This window comes from Salvelinus fontinalis, chromosome 9 (assembly GCF_029448725.1).
Source record: "Salvelinus fontinalis isolate EN_2023a chromosome 9, ASM2944872v1, whole genome shotgun sequence".
NCBI classification, from domain to species: Eukaryota; Metazoa; Chordata; class Actinopteri; order Salmoniformes; family Salmonidae; genus Salvelinus; species Salvelinus fontinalis.
Genome location: NC_074673.1, coordinates 7,512,229 through 7,528,680, shown reverse-complemented (window position 1 = coordinate 7,528,680; position 16,452 = coordinate 7,512,229). Strand labels below are relative to the sequence as shown.

Below are 16,452 nucleotides of genomic sequence, written 5' to 3'. Positions count from 1 at the left end.
AGTGTCGGCGTGACCGTTCAACAAGCTGCTCCTGGGTTCACTTTAGTTCCAGTCCACTCCTATATAACCATATAGCTGTGAACAGAGCAATCGGCCGGTTTTATTTAACTAGGCAAGTCAGTTAAGAACAAATTCTTATTTACAATGACGGCCTACCAAAAGGCTGTCTACAGTTGAAGTCGGAAGTTTACATACAACATATCCAAATACATTTAAACTCAGTTTTTCACAATTCCTGACATTTAATCCTAGCAAAAATTCCCCGTTTTAGGTTAGTTAGGATCACCACTTTATTTTAAGAAAGTGAAATGTCAGAATAATAGTAAAGAGAATAATTTATTACAGCTTTTATTTATTTCATCACATTCCCAGTGGGTCAGAAGTTTACATACACTCAATTAGTATTTGGTAGCACTGCCTTTAAAATATTTACCTTGGGTGAAACATTTCGAGTAGCCTTCCACAAGCTTCCCACAATAAGTTGGGTGAATTTTGGCCCATTCCTCCTTACAGAGCTGGTGTAACTGAGTCAGGTTTGTAGATCTCCTTGCTCGAACATGCTTTTTCAGTTCTGCCCACAAATTTTCTATAGGATTGAGGTCAGGGCTTTGTGATGGCCACTCCAATACCTTGCCTTTGTTGTCCTTAAGCCATTTTGCCACAACTTTAGAAGTATGCTTGGGGACATTGTCCATTTGGAAGACGCATTTGCAACCAAGCTTTAACTTCCTGACTGATGTCTTGAGATGTTCCTTCAATATATCCACATAATTTCCCCTCCCATCTATTTTGTGAAGTGCACCAGTCCCTCCTGCAGCAAAGCACCCCCACAACACGATGCTGCCACCCCCATGCTTCATGGTTGGGATGGTGTTCTTTGGCTTGCAAGCCTCCCCTTTTTTCCTCCAAACATAACGATGGTCATTATGGCCAAACAGTTCTATTTTTGTTTCATCAGACCAGAGGACTTTTCTACAAAAAGTACGATCTTTGTCCCCATGTGCAGTTGCAAACCATAGTCTGGCTTTTTTATGGCGGTTTTGGAGCAGTGGTTTCTTCCTTGCTGAGCGGCCTTTCAGGTTATGTCGATATAGGACTCGTTTTACTGTGGATATAGATACTTTTGTACCGGCTTCCTCCAGCATCTTCACAGGGTCCTTTGCTGTTGTTCTGGGGTTGATTTGCACTTTTCTCACCAAAGTACGTTCATCTTTAGGAGACAGAACGTTCCTGAGTGGTATGATGGCTGCGTGGTCCCATGGTGTTTATACTTGCGTACTATTGTTTGTACAGATGAACGTGGTAAATTCAGGCGCTTGGAAATTGCTCCCAAGGATGAACCAGACTTGTGGAGGTCCACAATTTTTTTTCTGAGGTCTTGGCTGATATCTTTTGATTTCCCCATGATGTCAAGCAAAGAGGCACTGAGTTTGAAGGTAGGCCTTGAAATACATCCACAGGTACACCTACAATTGACTCAAATGATGTCAATTAGCCTATCAGAAGCTTCTAAAGCCATGACATCATTTTCTGGAATTTTCCAAGCTGTTTAGAGGCACAGTCAACTTAGTGTATGTAAACTTCTGACCCACTGGAACTGTGATACAGTGAATTATAAGTGAAATAATCTGCCTGTAAACAATTGTTGGAAAAATTACTTGTGTCATGCACAAAGTAGGTGTCCTAACCGACTTGTCAAAACTATAGTTTGTTAACAAGAAATGTGTGGAGTGGTTGAAAAACGAGTTTTAATGACTCCAATCTAAGTGTATGTAAACTTCTGACTTCAACTGTATATAAGGTGCCACAGTTGACAGTGCATGCCAGAGAAAAAAAAAACAGGCCTTGAGGTCGAAGGAACTGTCCATAGAGCTCCAAGACAGGATTGTGTCGAGGCACAGATCTGGCGAAGGGTTCCTAAACATTTCTGCAGTGTTGAAGATCCCCAAGAACACAGTGCCCTCCATCATTCTTAAATTGAAGAAGTTTGGAACCACCAATACTCTTCCTAGAGCTGGCCACCCAGCCAAACTGAACAATCGGGGGAGAAGGGCCTTGGTCAGGGAGGTGACCAAGAACCCGATGGTCACTCTGACAGAGCTCCAGAGTTTTTTTATGGAGATGGGAGAACCTTCTAGAAGAACAACCATCTCTACAGCGCTCCACCAATCAGGCCTTTATGGTAGTGGCCAAGACGGAAGCCACTCCTCAGTAAAAGGCACATGACAGCCCGCTTGGAGTTTGCCAAAAGGTACCTAAAGGACTCTAAGACCATGAGAAACAAGATTTTCTGGTCAGATGAAACCAAGATTTAACTTTTTAGCCTGAATGCCATGCGGAAACATGGCAGCATCATGCTGTGGGGATGTTTTTCAGCGGCAGGGATTGGGAGACTAGTCAGGATAGAGTGAAAGATGAACTGAGCTAAGTACAGAGAGATCCTTGATGAAAACCTGCTACAGAGTGCTCAGGACATCAGACTGGGGTGAAGGTTCACCTTCCAACAGGACAACTACCCTAAGCACACAGCCAAGACAATGCAGGAGTGGCTTCGTGACAAGTCACGGAATGTCCTTGAGTGGCCAAACCAGAGCCCAGACTTGAACCCAATTGAACATCTCTAGAGAGACCTGAAAATAGCTGTGCAGCGACACTCCCCATCCAACCTGACAGAACTTGAGAGGATCTGCTGAGAAGAATGGGAGAAACTTCCCAAATACAGGTGTGCCAAGCTTGTAGTGTCATACTCAAGGAGACTCGAGGCTGTAGTCTCTGCCAAAAGGTGCTTCAACAAAGTACTGAGGAAATGGTCTGAATACTTTCTGAATGCACTGTATGACAATACTATTAGATTGTATTGATTTGGCACGTTAGCCGCTACAATGAAGGCTATATTATGCCTATGCATTGCGTGCAGAACTTAAGAATGAAGTGACAATGAGTAACGATGAATATCGGCAGATAAATATAGGCTAATCATGATTATAGGGCAGTGGCGGTCATGACATTTTGTCAGCTGGCTATTGTCAGCTGGCTATTGTAAATGACTGCCGATCTCACAATAATTGACCACTAATATATATATTTGTATAAATGTTATCTCCAGGCTTTCATGTCTAGCATCTCCAGGTCCATACAAGCCGCTGATGTACGCCTTTGGAACATCTACTAAATATACACCGAGTGGACAAAACATTATGAACACCTGCTCTTTCCATGACATAGACTGACCAGGTGAAAGCTATGATCCTTTATTGATGTCACCTGTTAAATCCACTTCATTCAGTGTAGATGAAGGGGAGGAGACAGGTTAAAGAAGGATTTTTAAGCCTCGAGACAATTGAGACATGGATTGTGTATGTGTGCCATTTCAGAGGTTGAATGGGCAAGACAAAAGATTTAAGTGCCTTTGAACAGGGTATGGTAGTAGGTGCCAGACGCACCGGTTTGAGTGTGTCAAGAACTGCAACGCTGCTGGGTTTTTCACACTCAACAGTTTCCTGTGTGTATCAAGAATGGTTCAAAGGACATCCAGCCAATTTGACAACTGTGGGAAGCATTGGAGTCAACATGGGACACCATGTGGAGTCACCATGTGGGGGGGGGGGGGGGCTGCAACTCAATATTAGGAAGTTCTTCTTAATGTTTTGTAAACTCAGTGTACACCACCACAACAAATCCATTATTTATTTTAGGCAGGTCTAAAGAAACATTATGATACGAAGAAAACGTATTTCAGAAGAACCGAATATGTCAGCCTATTGTATGTGATCTGGCCATGCGCCTTGCCATAGGCTGTAGGCTAGTTCATTTAGCAGACAAGATAAGCTTGTCTGTCTATTACTCTATACACATTATAGTATAGAATAATATAATTGAACCTTCCCCATTCCTGGAGCGAGTGGATACATGAAGAGGCTATGTTGAACGTAAAAAGTGATACTTTTTAAAAATGCGAATGGCAGTTGCTTTCCTGCAGTTTCGTTTTTTAAATCATGCTGGGTAGGCTACTCCGGTTTTATAGTGGCGCAGCTGACAAATAAATACAGTCGCAGCTGGGATCCTCCTCTTTTTAGTGACAACCCCAAAAAAACTCTGCTTTCACACGAGATTGCGTATAGAAATGTCTGGGCTTATAAGAACACATTTCACTTTACGATTGAACTATTGTTTGAGGAGCAGGCATCTTCTCACTGTGTGACAGGTGATATTCTGCTGAATTCAGCTCCATGTTCCTGCAGCTACCCAGTGCTTAATTTTGGAAACCAAGTGAAATCTGTTTAGGAACATGATTAGTAACATGTTTTCACAACAACAACAAAAACATATTTAATTCAACTGTTGACAGCCCCTATCCCTGCGCGCTCGAGAAAGGAATGAATGAGAGATAGGAGGAGATGGAAACATATGGTGGTGAGATATTATGTAGCTTAAGCTAATGTATCAGCCTATTTTATATACCCTTTATTTAACTAGGCAAGTTAGTTAAGAACAAATTCTTATTTTCAATGAGGGTCGAGGAGCTGCCTTGTTCAGGGGCAGAAGGACAGATTTTTACCTTGTCGGCTCTGTGATTCGATCTTGCAACCTTTCGGTTACTAGTCCAACGCTCTAACCGCTAGGCTACCTGCCGCCCCTACACTCTAACCGCTAGGCTACCTGCCGCCCCTACACTCTAACAGCTAGGCTACCTGCCGCCCCTACACTCTAAGCGCTAGGCTACCTGCCGCCCCTACACTCTAACCGCTAGGCTACCTGCCGCCCCTACACTCTAACCGCTAGGCTACCTGCCGCCCCTACACTCTAACCGCTAGGCTACCTGCCGCCCCTACACTCTAACCGCTAGGCTACCTGCCGCCCCTACACTCTAACCACTAGGTTACCTGCCGCCCCTACACTCTAACCGCTAGGCTACCTGCCGCCCCTACACTCTAACCGCTAGGCTACCTGCCGCCCCTACACTCTAACCACTAGGTTACCTGCCGCCCCTACACTCTAACCGCTAGGCTACCTGCCGCCCCTACACTCTAACCGCTAGGCTACCTGCCGCCCCTACACTCTAACCACTAGGCTACCTGCCGCCCCTACACTCTAACCGCTAGGCTACCTGCCGCCCCTACACTCTAACCGCTAGGCTACCTGCCGCCCCTACACTCTAACCGCTAGGCTACGCTGCCGCCCCTACACTCTAACCGCTAGGCTACCTGCCGCCCACCAATGAACCGACAGCATCGCCTAGGCCTGTCGGTTCTCTCCCAGACTCATGGATAGATAGTTTTCAGTGTAGCATCAGGTAACCAATCCATCCTGTATGCATCATAATACAGTCCACAATCAAAGGAGATTACTAGAATTTGTGTAGGCTAGACCAATTATGTACCAACGCCATCTTAAATATATATATTTTTTCTTCTTCTTCTGCCGTACGTAATATGCAGTAGGTTATTAGGCTCTGTATTGTATAATGGCACAATCATTATTTAAATTAAGTTACATTTTTGGGGGGGGCTTGGCATCACATACACACATTACATACATACATACATGCATACATATATACATAGATACACACATTACATACATACATACATACATACATACATACATACATACATACATACATACATACATGCATACATATATACATACATACACACATTACATACATACATACATACATACATACATACATACATACATACATACATACATACATACATACATACATACATACATACATGCATACATATATACATTTACATTTACATTTAAGTCATTTAGCAGACGCTCTTATCCAGAGCGACTTACAAATTGGTGCATTCACCTTGTGACATCCAGTGGAACAGCCACTTTACAATAGTGCATCTAAATCTTTTAGGGGGGGGGGGGGGGGGGGGGGGTCCCCTCCATACTTTCCTTGTCAATTAATACTATTTTAGACTATTTTCAGAAAAGTCTAAGGTAAGGCTAGGTTTTTTAATAAGTTTTAAGGAACGGAGAAATATTTGCTTGTCTCTGACATACGCTGGTGACTTTGATTGACAGGTGCTATTATGGGCGTGTGCATGAGTGAGTTCGCTGATTCTCTCTATAGGCCTATATGTCCATTCAGAAAATGTCCGAAAGTAGCTTGTCTGGACTCCATCTCTTTAATAAGAATCAAACACTCCTGTCGTGATTGAATCTTGTAAAAGGCCTATTTTTAGTAGCTTAGGCTAAATTATTTATCTCATTACGGCGTCCTGTCTTTGAAGAACATATGCAAATGCCATCGAATGACTGCAGCAGCAGGGTTTGTGATGTTATGAGAATATTTGGGAAAAGTAGGAGAAAACCCAACGGACTTCGTTAGAATTATTTTGTGTAATAAGATCTGTATTAATAGGTTCTGACTCCTAAACTTTCAATATAATGAATTATCAGGTGTCCTATTGAATAAATATAATTAATTATCAGGTGTCCTATTGAAATATTGAGTGCCATAGTCTGGTTATCTGTCTCCCGACCCCTCCTGTCGTCGCAGCCTCCAGTATTTATGCTGCAATAGTATGCTCCCTCTAATTCTCTCTCCCCTCCCAGAGGACCTGGGCCCTGGGACCATGCCTCAGGACTACCTGACCTAATGACTCCTTGCTGTCCCCAGTCCAGCTGGTCGTGCTGCTACTCTAGTTTCAACTTTTCTGCCTGCGGCTATGGAACCCTGACCTGTTCACTGTGCTACCTTGGCCCAGACGTGCTGTTTTCGACTCTCTCTCTACCGCACCTGCTGTCTCTAACGCTGAATGCTCGGCTATGAAAAGCCAACTGACATTTACTCCTTTATTTTACCGTTATTTTATCAGGTAAGTTGACTGAGAACACATTCTTATTTACAGCAACGACCTGGGGAATAGTTACAAGGGAGAGATGAATGAGCCAATTATAAGCTGGGGATGATTAGGTGACCGTGATGGTATGAAGGACAGCTTGCTTGGGAATGTAGCCAGGACACCGGAGTTAACACCCCTACTCTTACGATAAGTGCCATGGGATCTTTAATGACCTCAGACACCCATTTAACTTCCCATCCGAAAGACAGCACCCTACACAGGGCAATGTCCCCAATCAATGCCCTGGGATATTTTTTATTTTTTTTAGACCAAAGGAAAGAGTGCCTCCTGCTGGCCCTCCAACACCACTTCCAGCAGCATGTGGTCTCCCATCCATGGACTGACCAGGACCAACCCTGCTTAGCTTCAGAAGCTGCCAGCAGTGGTATGCTGCTGACTCCTGAGGTGCTAACCTGTTGCACCCTCTACAACCACTGTGACCTGCTGCACTCTCTACAACCACTGTGACCTGCTGCACTCTCTACAACCACTGTGACCTGTTGCACTCTCTACAACCACTGTGACCTGTTGCACCCTCGACAACCACTGTGACCTGTTGCACCCTCGACAACCACTGTGACCTGCTGCACTCTCTACAACCACTGTGACCTGTTGCACCCTCGACAACCACTGTGACCTGTTGCACCCTCGACAACCACTGTGACCTGTTGCACCCTCGACAACCACTGTGACCTGTTGCACCCTCTACAACCACAGTGATTATTATTATTTGACCCTGCTGATCATCTATGAACATTTAAACATCTTGGCCATGTTCTGTTATAATCTCCACCCGGCACAGCCAGAAGAGGACTGGCCACCCCTCAGAGCCTGGTTCCTCTCTAGGTTTCTTCCTAGGTTGCCGCCTTTCTAGGGAGTTTTTCCTAGCCACCGTGCTTCTACACGTGCATTGTGTGCTTTTTGGTGTTTTAGGCTGGGTTTCTGGTCAGCCACCTCCGACCGGGTCGTTGGTCACGGCAGTAGCCAGAGGGGCCCGGGTGGAGGCGGCTGCAGCAGCAGCATAGGGAGCAGAGGGGCCCGGGTGGAGGCAGCTGCAGCAGCAGAATAGGGAGCAGAGGGGCCCGGGTGGAGGCGGCTGCAGCAGCAGCATAAGGACCAGAGGGGCCCGGGTGGAGGCAGCTGCAGCAGCAGAATAGGGAGCAGAGGGGCCCGGGTGGAGGCGGCTGCAGCAGCAGAATAGGGACCAGAGGGGCCCGGGTGGAGGCAGCTGCAGCAGCAGAATAGGGAGCAGAGGGGCTCGGATGGAGGCGGCTGCAGCAGCAGAATAGGGAGCAGAGGGGCCCGGGTGGAGGTGGCTGCAGCAGCAAAATAGGGAGCAGAGGGGCCCGGGTGGAGGTGGCTGCAGCAGCAAAATAGGGAGCAGAGGGGCCCGGGTGGAGGCAGCTGCAGCAGCAGCATAGGGAGCAGAGGGGCCCGGGTGGAGGTGGCTGCAGCAGCAGAATAGGGAGCAGAGGGGCCCGGGTGGAGGTGGCTGCAGCAGCAGCATAGGGAGCAGAGGGGCCCGGGTGGAGGCAGCTGCAGCAGCAGCATAAGGAGCAGAGGGGCCCGGGTGGAGGCAGCTGCAGCAGCAGCATAAGGAGCAGAGGGGCCCGGGTGGAGGCAGCTGCAGCAGCAGCATGAGGACCAGAGGGGCCCGGGTGGAGGTGGCTGTAGCAGCAGCAGAATAGGGAGCAGAGGGGCCCGGGTGGAGGCAGCTGCAGCAGCAGAATAGGGAGCAGAGGGGCCCGGGTGGAGGTGGCTGTAGCAGCAGAATAGGGAGCAAAGGGGCCCGGGTGGAGGTGGCTGTAGCAGCAGAATAGGGAGCAGAGTGGCCCGGGTGGAGGTGGCTGTAGCAGCAGAATAGGGAGCAGAGTGGCCCGGGTGGAGGTGGCTGCAGCAGCAGAATAGGGAGCAGAGTGGCCCGGGTGGAGGTGGCTGCAGCAGCAGAATAGGGAGCAGAGTGGCCCGGGTGGAGGCAGCTGCAGCAGCAGAATAGGGAGCAGAGGAAGAAGGACCACTGCCGCGCGTCTTAGAATTTTGATTTTTGTTTGGCATACATTTTAAAGTGAACAAATCTGAGTCAAAGCATAATTCTGTTACCGTGGAATTTCCTGTATGACAATTACCATAAGAGTTATCAGCACTAACAGATCTGGGATCAGGCAACTGTTCCTCTGTTGTGCCACTTCATCTCTGTCACATTAAAGACCCTCTGCTACAGATCTGATCTAGGACCAGGCTAGAGGAACAGACATTACCCTGTGCTCCTGGATGAGGATGTCCCTGGCGATGTTAAAGATAAGGGTGTGGAGGTGTCTGGAGTAGAAGGCCAGAGTGTAGTCATAGTCAAACCCATAGATCTCGATGTCACCCAGACTCATCTCGTTGTTGGCAAAGATGGTGTCGGGGTTCACACTGTTCTTAGATATCACAGGGATCAGGGCTACATGAGAAGGAAAGAGAGGGTGGAGGAGAAGAATACATGCATGTTTACATTTCTTCCTCAAGCTTTCTTGATGTGTTGTGTCAATGTTGGGAAAAAACCCTATTGCCCCTCTGCAAATGATTACAGGCCTCTGTCATGCTCTTGTTGATTAGTGACATGAATTATGATGTATCCGTGACCTTTGAATTAACTTGTCGACACTTTTCATATAGGTTTCTAGCTAAAGGGGATATGAAAACATCAATGCACCCTGAAAGTCTGCATATTTATTTATTTGTTATATATTTGTTAGGTCTGCATATAAGGCGTATGTGTATTGTGTAGAATAACTGCCAGTAGGGGGACACCTGGACCCTTGCTTTGATATGTTACACACGATTGGTCCATTTCCGGGAGACAACAAGATGGAGAGTAGGTTATCACTGTGCAAAAACAACATGCCAGTGTCACAGTCTATTTTCGATTCAGTCAGTGTCAACAACAGCTTCACAGTGTGACACAGAGAGTCCTGGTCACTCACCATCAGGTGACATGTCCAGTGTCTCCCAACTGGAATTGGTATAATAATAAGTACATGTTATAATAACTAAAATAACTGGTACAATAACAGTGCCCCCCCCCCCCCCCCCCCCCCTCTTTACACTACTGGTACAATAACTGTGCCCCCCCCCCCCCCTCTTTACACTACTGGTACAATAACAGTGCCACCCCCCCTCTTTACACTACTGGTACAATAACAGTGCCCCCCCCCCCCCCCCTCTTTACACCACTGGTACAATAACAGTGCCCCCCCCCCCCCCCCCCCCCTCTTTACACTACTGGTACAATAACAGTGCCCCCCCCCCCCCCCCCCTCTTTACACTACTGGTACAATAACAGTGCCCCCCCCCCCCCACCCCCCCTCTTTACACTACTGGTACAATAACAGTGCCCCCCCCCCCCCCCCCCCTCTTTACACCACTGGTACAATAACAGTGCCCCCCCCCCCCCCCTCTTTACACTACTGGTACAATAACAGTGCCCCCCCCCCCTCTTCTTTACACTACTGGTACAATAACAGTGCCCCCCCCCCCCCCCCCCCCTCTTTACACTACTGGTACAATAACAGTGCCCCCCCCCCCCCCCCCCCCCTCTTTACACTACTGGTACAATAACAGTGCCCCCCCCCCTCTTTACACTACTGGTACAATAACAGTGCCCCCCCCCCCCCTCTTTACACTACTGGTACAATAACAGTGCCCCCCCCCTTTACACTACTGGTACAATAACAGTGCCCCCCCCCCCCCCCCCCCCTCTTTACACTACTGGTACAATAACAGTGCCCCCCCCCCCCCCCCCTCTTTACACTACTGGTACAATAACAGTGCCCCCCCCCCCCCCCCTCTTTACACTACTGGTACAATAACAGTGCCCCCCCCCCCCCCTCTTTACACTACTGGTACAATAACAGTGCCCCCCCCCCCCCCTCTTTACACTACTGGTACAATAACAGTGCCCCCCCCCCCCCTCTTTACACTACTGGTACAATAACAGTGCCCCCCCCCCCCCCCCCTCTTTACACTACTGGTACAATAACAGTGCCCCCCCCCCCCCCCCCCCCCTCTTTACACTACTGGTACAATAACAGTGCCCCCCCCCCCTCTTTACACTACTGGTACAATAACAGCGCCCCCCCCCCCCCCCCTCTTTACACTACTGGTACAATAACAGTGCCCCCCCCACCCCCACCCCCTCTTTACACCACTGCTACTCTCGGTTGTCATCTATACATAATAACTCTACCTACATGTACATACTACCTCAATTAACCGGTGGCCCCGCACATTGACTCTGTATCGTGCACCCCTGTATATAGTCTCGCTATTGTTATTTCACTGCTGCTCTTTAATTACTTGTTACTTTTATCTCTTATTATTTTGTGGATTTTTTGGAAACTGCATTGTTGGTTAGGGGCTCGTAAGTATGCATTTCACTGTAAGGTCTACTACACCTGTTGTATTCGGCGCATGTGACTAATACAATTTGAGTTGAAGTACTTACTACAATAACTGGTACAATAACAAGTACTTGCTATTAACATGCCACCGCTGGTACAGTGAGTAACAAGTTACACATAGCTTCTTTCAAAGGAATACAAATAATTAGGGATTGGACATTATTGTTTACCATCCTCAACCATATGGATTCAACAGATGCATGTCCTACCTTCGGTCTGTTTTTTGGTTTCGTTGTAAATAGACCACAACCAGTTGGTCATGTCTTGGCCACTTGCAGAAGTGGTACACATAGTAGCTTCCTTCGCATAGTTTTTGGTACAGGCTTGTTCCGCCAACCCGACGAACCTACTGCGGGACACCGTACTGAAATTTCGCTCCCATAACCGAGCCTTCTTCCACGGCGTTCGGTTTCCGAAGTACCGTGGTAGGTCGTGCTGCGCGTGGAAGGCATTGTAGCAATTGAAAAACTTCTGCAGAGAATCCTTATTCTTTAACAGACTCGAAAATGACAGTGACAAGGGCGTCATCGTCATGAATATCGTTCCCTTCGGGTTGTCGGTAGCCTCTGTCTACGTCGTGGGATTTGGGTAAATGCATGCGGCTACAGCGCTGTTATATATATATATACAGAAACAGAATCCGATAGTATTCTGCCAGCAGCACAAACGATGACGTTACTGGTGTATGGTAATGTCAACGTTCAAAATAAAAGCCCGCATTTCAAAACATTGCAATGTGGATAACTAATTAAAAGTATATAGCATTTTAATCAATGGCCACCTCTATTGTGACAGCAAGAAAATGCAATGAGTAATTTGTGTCACATTGGGCGCTATAGATGGGGCAGAGTGAAAAGCCAGCAGCATAATATAGTTTGTTTTGGAAGGGGGCTGTGTTGCAAAGGCTGATGCTGGCTTTTCACTTCGCCCCCTCTATAGTACCCAATGCGACACAATGCCCCCTCCAAAAACTAACCATATCTGGTTAGTAGTGACCCTACTGATTATTTCCCGCCCCACTTTAGCTGAGACAGTTTTCTCTCTACAGGCAAATAAGTATCTCCCATATACCGTATATCGCGTTGGAATGGGTGGAGTAAGGAGTCCCCAGAACTCTGTATTAAACCTGTTGTCCAGCACAAGAGACCCATTTAAGTTTAGCAAGACTCGGTTGAGTAATTCCAATAACACATATTTGTATTTTATTAAAAGTGTATTTCTTTAAATATAGCCTACACAATAGCTTTCAACATACCAGTTTGGGTGTAAACTTTCAACAGAAACGCTAAATAATATAACATATTTTTGTTATTATTTATTTTTTACTTTTATTTATAGAGGTTGGGTCACCATTGAGATCAGGGTCTCATTTGCAAGTGAACATGAACATACAATAAATAATATCAAAATATAGTCAAGAGACTCCCAGACAACAGAACAATACAAAATGCAGTGATGTGTACGAACATTGTCCCCAGTGATAAAACGCAACGCTGAATGATAGACTGAATAGAAAGGTGTTAAATCAGAGGATGCCTCATGCATGTGGATTGTGTAAGGGATAATCAACTAGGGGCGTTCCATGGATAATAATTAACTATGTGGAAAGTGTGTTAGACGAAACGCTAGTGGAGTGGAACTCACCTTCCACTGAGTCGCATTCTTTTCCAGAGAACGCATAGAGCCCCGAGTTGTTTGTCCCTTTTATACCAACACACATTTGCATCTAAAAATGTGTTATTTTTTTTGCAGGTACAATTGTGTTAAACAAGTTTACTTGGGTGTTCGTAAAGATTGGGCTCAGAGTGGCTCTTGGCATTCATAAATGCAGAGCGTTGTCAGATGGAGTTTTTCCACTCTTGAGTGCACACTGGAAGCTCTGGTTGAGGAGTAGGGTTGTTCCGAGCGTTCTGGCCTCACAACGGCAGTCAAGCACCCAAGCTAACTGGCTAACTAGCTAACGTTGGCTAGCTTTTTTTCTACTTCCAGACACAAATGAGAGAACGCCTCACTCTGACCATTTTACTCGCCCTAGCCGAGCTGGTTAGACTGTTTTCATGTTGTCTAGGGCGTCGGTGACTGTAACTGTGCTGCTGGCAACAATTTAATAACGTTGTTTTTTTTGTTGCAGGCAACATATACTGACACCGGTCATATTCAACGGGTGTTGCGCGTTTGTAAATGCATCAGTTATTCTGCATTTAGACAAGAGCGCTCTGAAATCGGAGTAGAAAGCCAGAGGGAACGCACCCATAGATAGCTACAGTAGTTGCCTTGGTTACCAAACAGACTTGCTAGTTTAGCTAATAAAACCATCAGTCCGATCACAGATAGATCAATGACAGTTTAGTTATAAAAATCTTTTGGTCCTAGCTTGCTATTATGAAAGTCGAATTCAACAATGCCAATCATGTTTTCAACTCAACGTTTGCTTTCAAAAGCAGGTCAAACATAGAACATGTAAGAATGAACTATAGCCATTGAATTATACCTTGCTGATATACCTTGTGCATTATAGGGAATTATAAACTGGGTTATAAACTCCGCTAAGTGTCGTGCCTAAGAACAGCCCTTAGCCGTGGTGTATTGGCCATATACCACACCCCCTGTGCATTATTGCTTAAATAATGCAATCTCTACAATGCCCTTCAAGCCTATCAGAAATTAGTATTCAGCAATGCCATGGTATAATTAAGTGATAATGCCCGAGAAACCGGTGTTAGGAGGATATATTGGCACGGTGTTGTTAGGCCGGAGACGAAGTCGAGGGCCGGCAAACCGTGACAATTTATCTCCCAAACACTGCCTTTGTGGGCCTTATCACTTTTATACAACTGGTTAACAACATATTCAAATATTGATTGACATATTTTCATTAACGATGTTTTGATTAATTTATTCATACAACGTCATCCTTCTACAAAATATAGTCCCGACACAAATCTAAGGTTGCTACCCAAACCAGGGGTAACAACCTTAGCATTCAGGATTAGACCCACCCGTTGTATAAATTACCATAATCAAGTACTGGGAGTCAGGGAGAACAGTATTCCTACTACTGTCCAAAGTGAGGCAGGATTTATTTCTATAAAAGAAACCAATCTTGATTTGCTATTTTTTTTCTCCAGTTTTTCAAAGTGTGTTTTAAAAGACTTCAATCTTCAATCCAAATCCCCAAGTACTTAACTTGATCAATTTGGGCTCACTTCAATATGCAAATATGCAGGTCCTCAGGATCAAAATGATGAGACCTAGAGGACAACATAAACTTGATTTTATTAACATTTAGCACTAGTTTAAGATCAGTAAGCGATATTAAAAATAAAATACATTCAATTATTCAGAGGGGGTTGCAATGCTGTGGAAAACTGTTGTAGTGCACTAGTGTAACAGTATATTCCCAAAGTTTAAAATGTCTTTGCACGGGAACTCTTATTTAAATAAATACAAATCTGCGCTCGTGCTGCATAACATCCTGCTGCTAGGAGAACGGTAATACAGAATCCGTACCTCCTAGCTCGTCAGTGGCTACATGACTTCCACTCTGCCTGTCAACCAATTACTTTTTATATAAATGTCAACAGTCAAAATGACAGAGCCTATCAGTAAAGAGGTTCATTATCTGTTCATGTTGAAGCCAAAGATAGTACAGTAGTTTTCTAAACTCCCTGTTGAAAGACTGCTACTCTGGTAACACTTTAGCTATTAGTTAATAGCTATCAGTTAACTGTAGTAGTATTACACGCACACACACACCCCCACAGCACATGTGCGCCATTGCCGCTGCCATTTTAAATCTTCGCCAAGCTTCTTACTATTTGATGTGCTTGCTGAAGGCAAAGAAGCACAACTCTAGATTTCTTACATACTCTTATTAATATGATTTTATTTATTTAGCCTGTGTGAGAGCAAAATTACAAGATTGTTATAATACATAATACATTTATGCATAGAATAGCTTTAAATGAGTACTTTCTCATCAAATGTCTGTGTGAACTGAGAGGAACCTTAAAAAACCTAGAGCTGGCATTCCATAGATAAGATGTGGTTGGAGTAACCGAGGTAGAGATAGACTGGAAGAATTTATAACAATCCCTTATTGTTCTAATCATCCTGGTATCTGGGAAACTAAGCCGGGGTCAGGTTAAAATGGTACCGGGCTTAGATGACCGCAGGAGGAACCCAGGATCACTTGTGCCCCCCCTCGGATCAGCATGGAACAAGGAAAGACGAAGCATTTTTAGGTCGCCTATATTTCTGTTTTTTCATTATCAGTTAGGCTGCTCGGTCCAACAGTCAAGCGTGTTGGATTGACTAGTCTCATTATTTCAATAATTAATCGATATTAAATAAAAATGATTGTTTGAAGATGGTTGTCCAAGTCTCTCTCAGTATGAATTTCCACGACACCTACTCTAGAGCTAAAACGATTTCAGCTATGAACACAAAACCAACTTTCAAATGTACAGACTGTCCAAAATCAGACTGTTTGAGAAAATATTTTTGATAGCATTTATACTTTTTTTGTAGCACGAAAATATTTAAATGAGCTCCCAATGCATTTCAATGGAAATAAAAGTGCCATAGATTTACATGATAAAAGTTTGGACCGTGACTGTTTAGGCCTGAAATGCCATTAAAACGTGCAGACCTGTCTGGAATCGTGCACTTGTCAAAGGCATTTTGATACCATTGATACTTTTTGAATTATAACCCTTTAAAATGTTCACAAACGCTCCATAGGATTGAATGAGAAGTATTTTCATTCGCCACTGCTTTTACACCATTTAAGCTATCGACACCAAACCAATCTTGACATGTTCAGACTGACCCTACTCAGAATGCTTGTCAAAAAACATTGTTACTATATATACACTTTTTTTTAAACTATAACCATTAAACATTTGCATAAATTAACATGGGTTTCAATGAGAACCATAGGAATACAGAGGTAGCTATTCAAAATAGCCAATTAAGCTACAAGACAAACTTTAAAATATTCAGGCAATACTAACTTCAAATTCTTCCAAATATTTATACACTATAACTATAGACATTTGCATAAAATAACTCACCAACTTTTAACTCTTGAACCGTTCAAGTTAGAGACACCAAACCAACTAACTCATGTTCGGGCTATC

General features: G+C 44.9%; 1 protein-coding gene across 1 annotated transcript in view; it reads right to left on the bottom strand.

Moving 5' to 3' along the window:
* Positions 1 to 11,938, bottom strand: part of LOC129861985 (5'-nucleotidase domain-containing protein 3-like) — a 114,658-nt gene extending 102,720 nt beyond the window's left edge. Inside the window, exons 1-2 of the mRNA XM_055933237.1 lie at positions 11,521 to 11,938; positions 9,128 to 9,312 (exon numbers count right to left, since the gene is read on the bottom strand). Of these exons, the coding sequence (XP_055789212.1) occupies positions 9,128 to 9,312; positions 11,521 to 11,845 (510 nt within the window). The 5' untranslated portion in view covers positions 11,846 to 11,938. The remainder of the gene's footprint in view (positions 1 to 9,127; positions 9,313 to 11,520) is intronic.
* Positions 11,939 to 16,452: the final 4,514 nt, after the last annotated feature.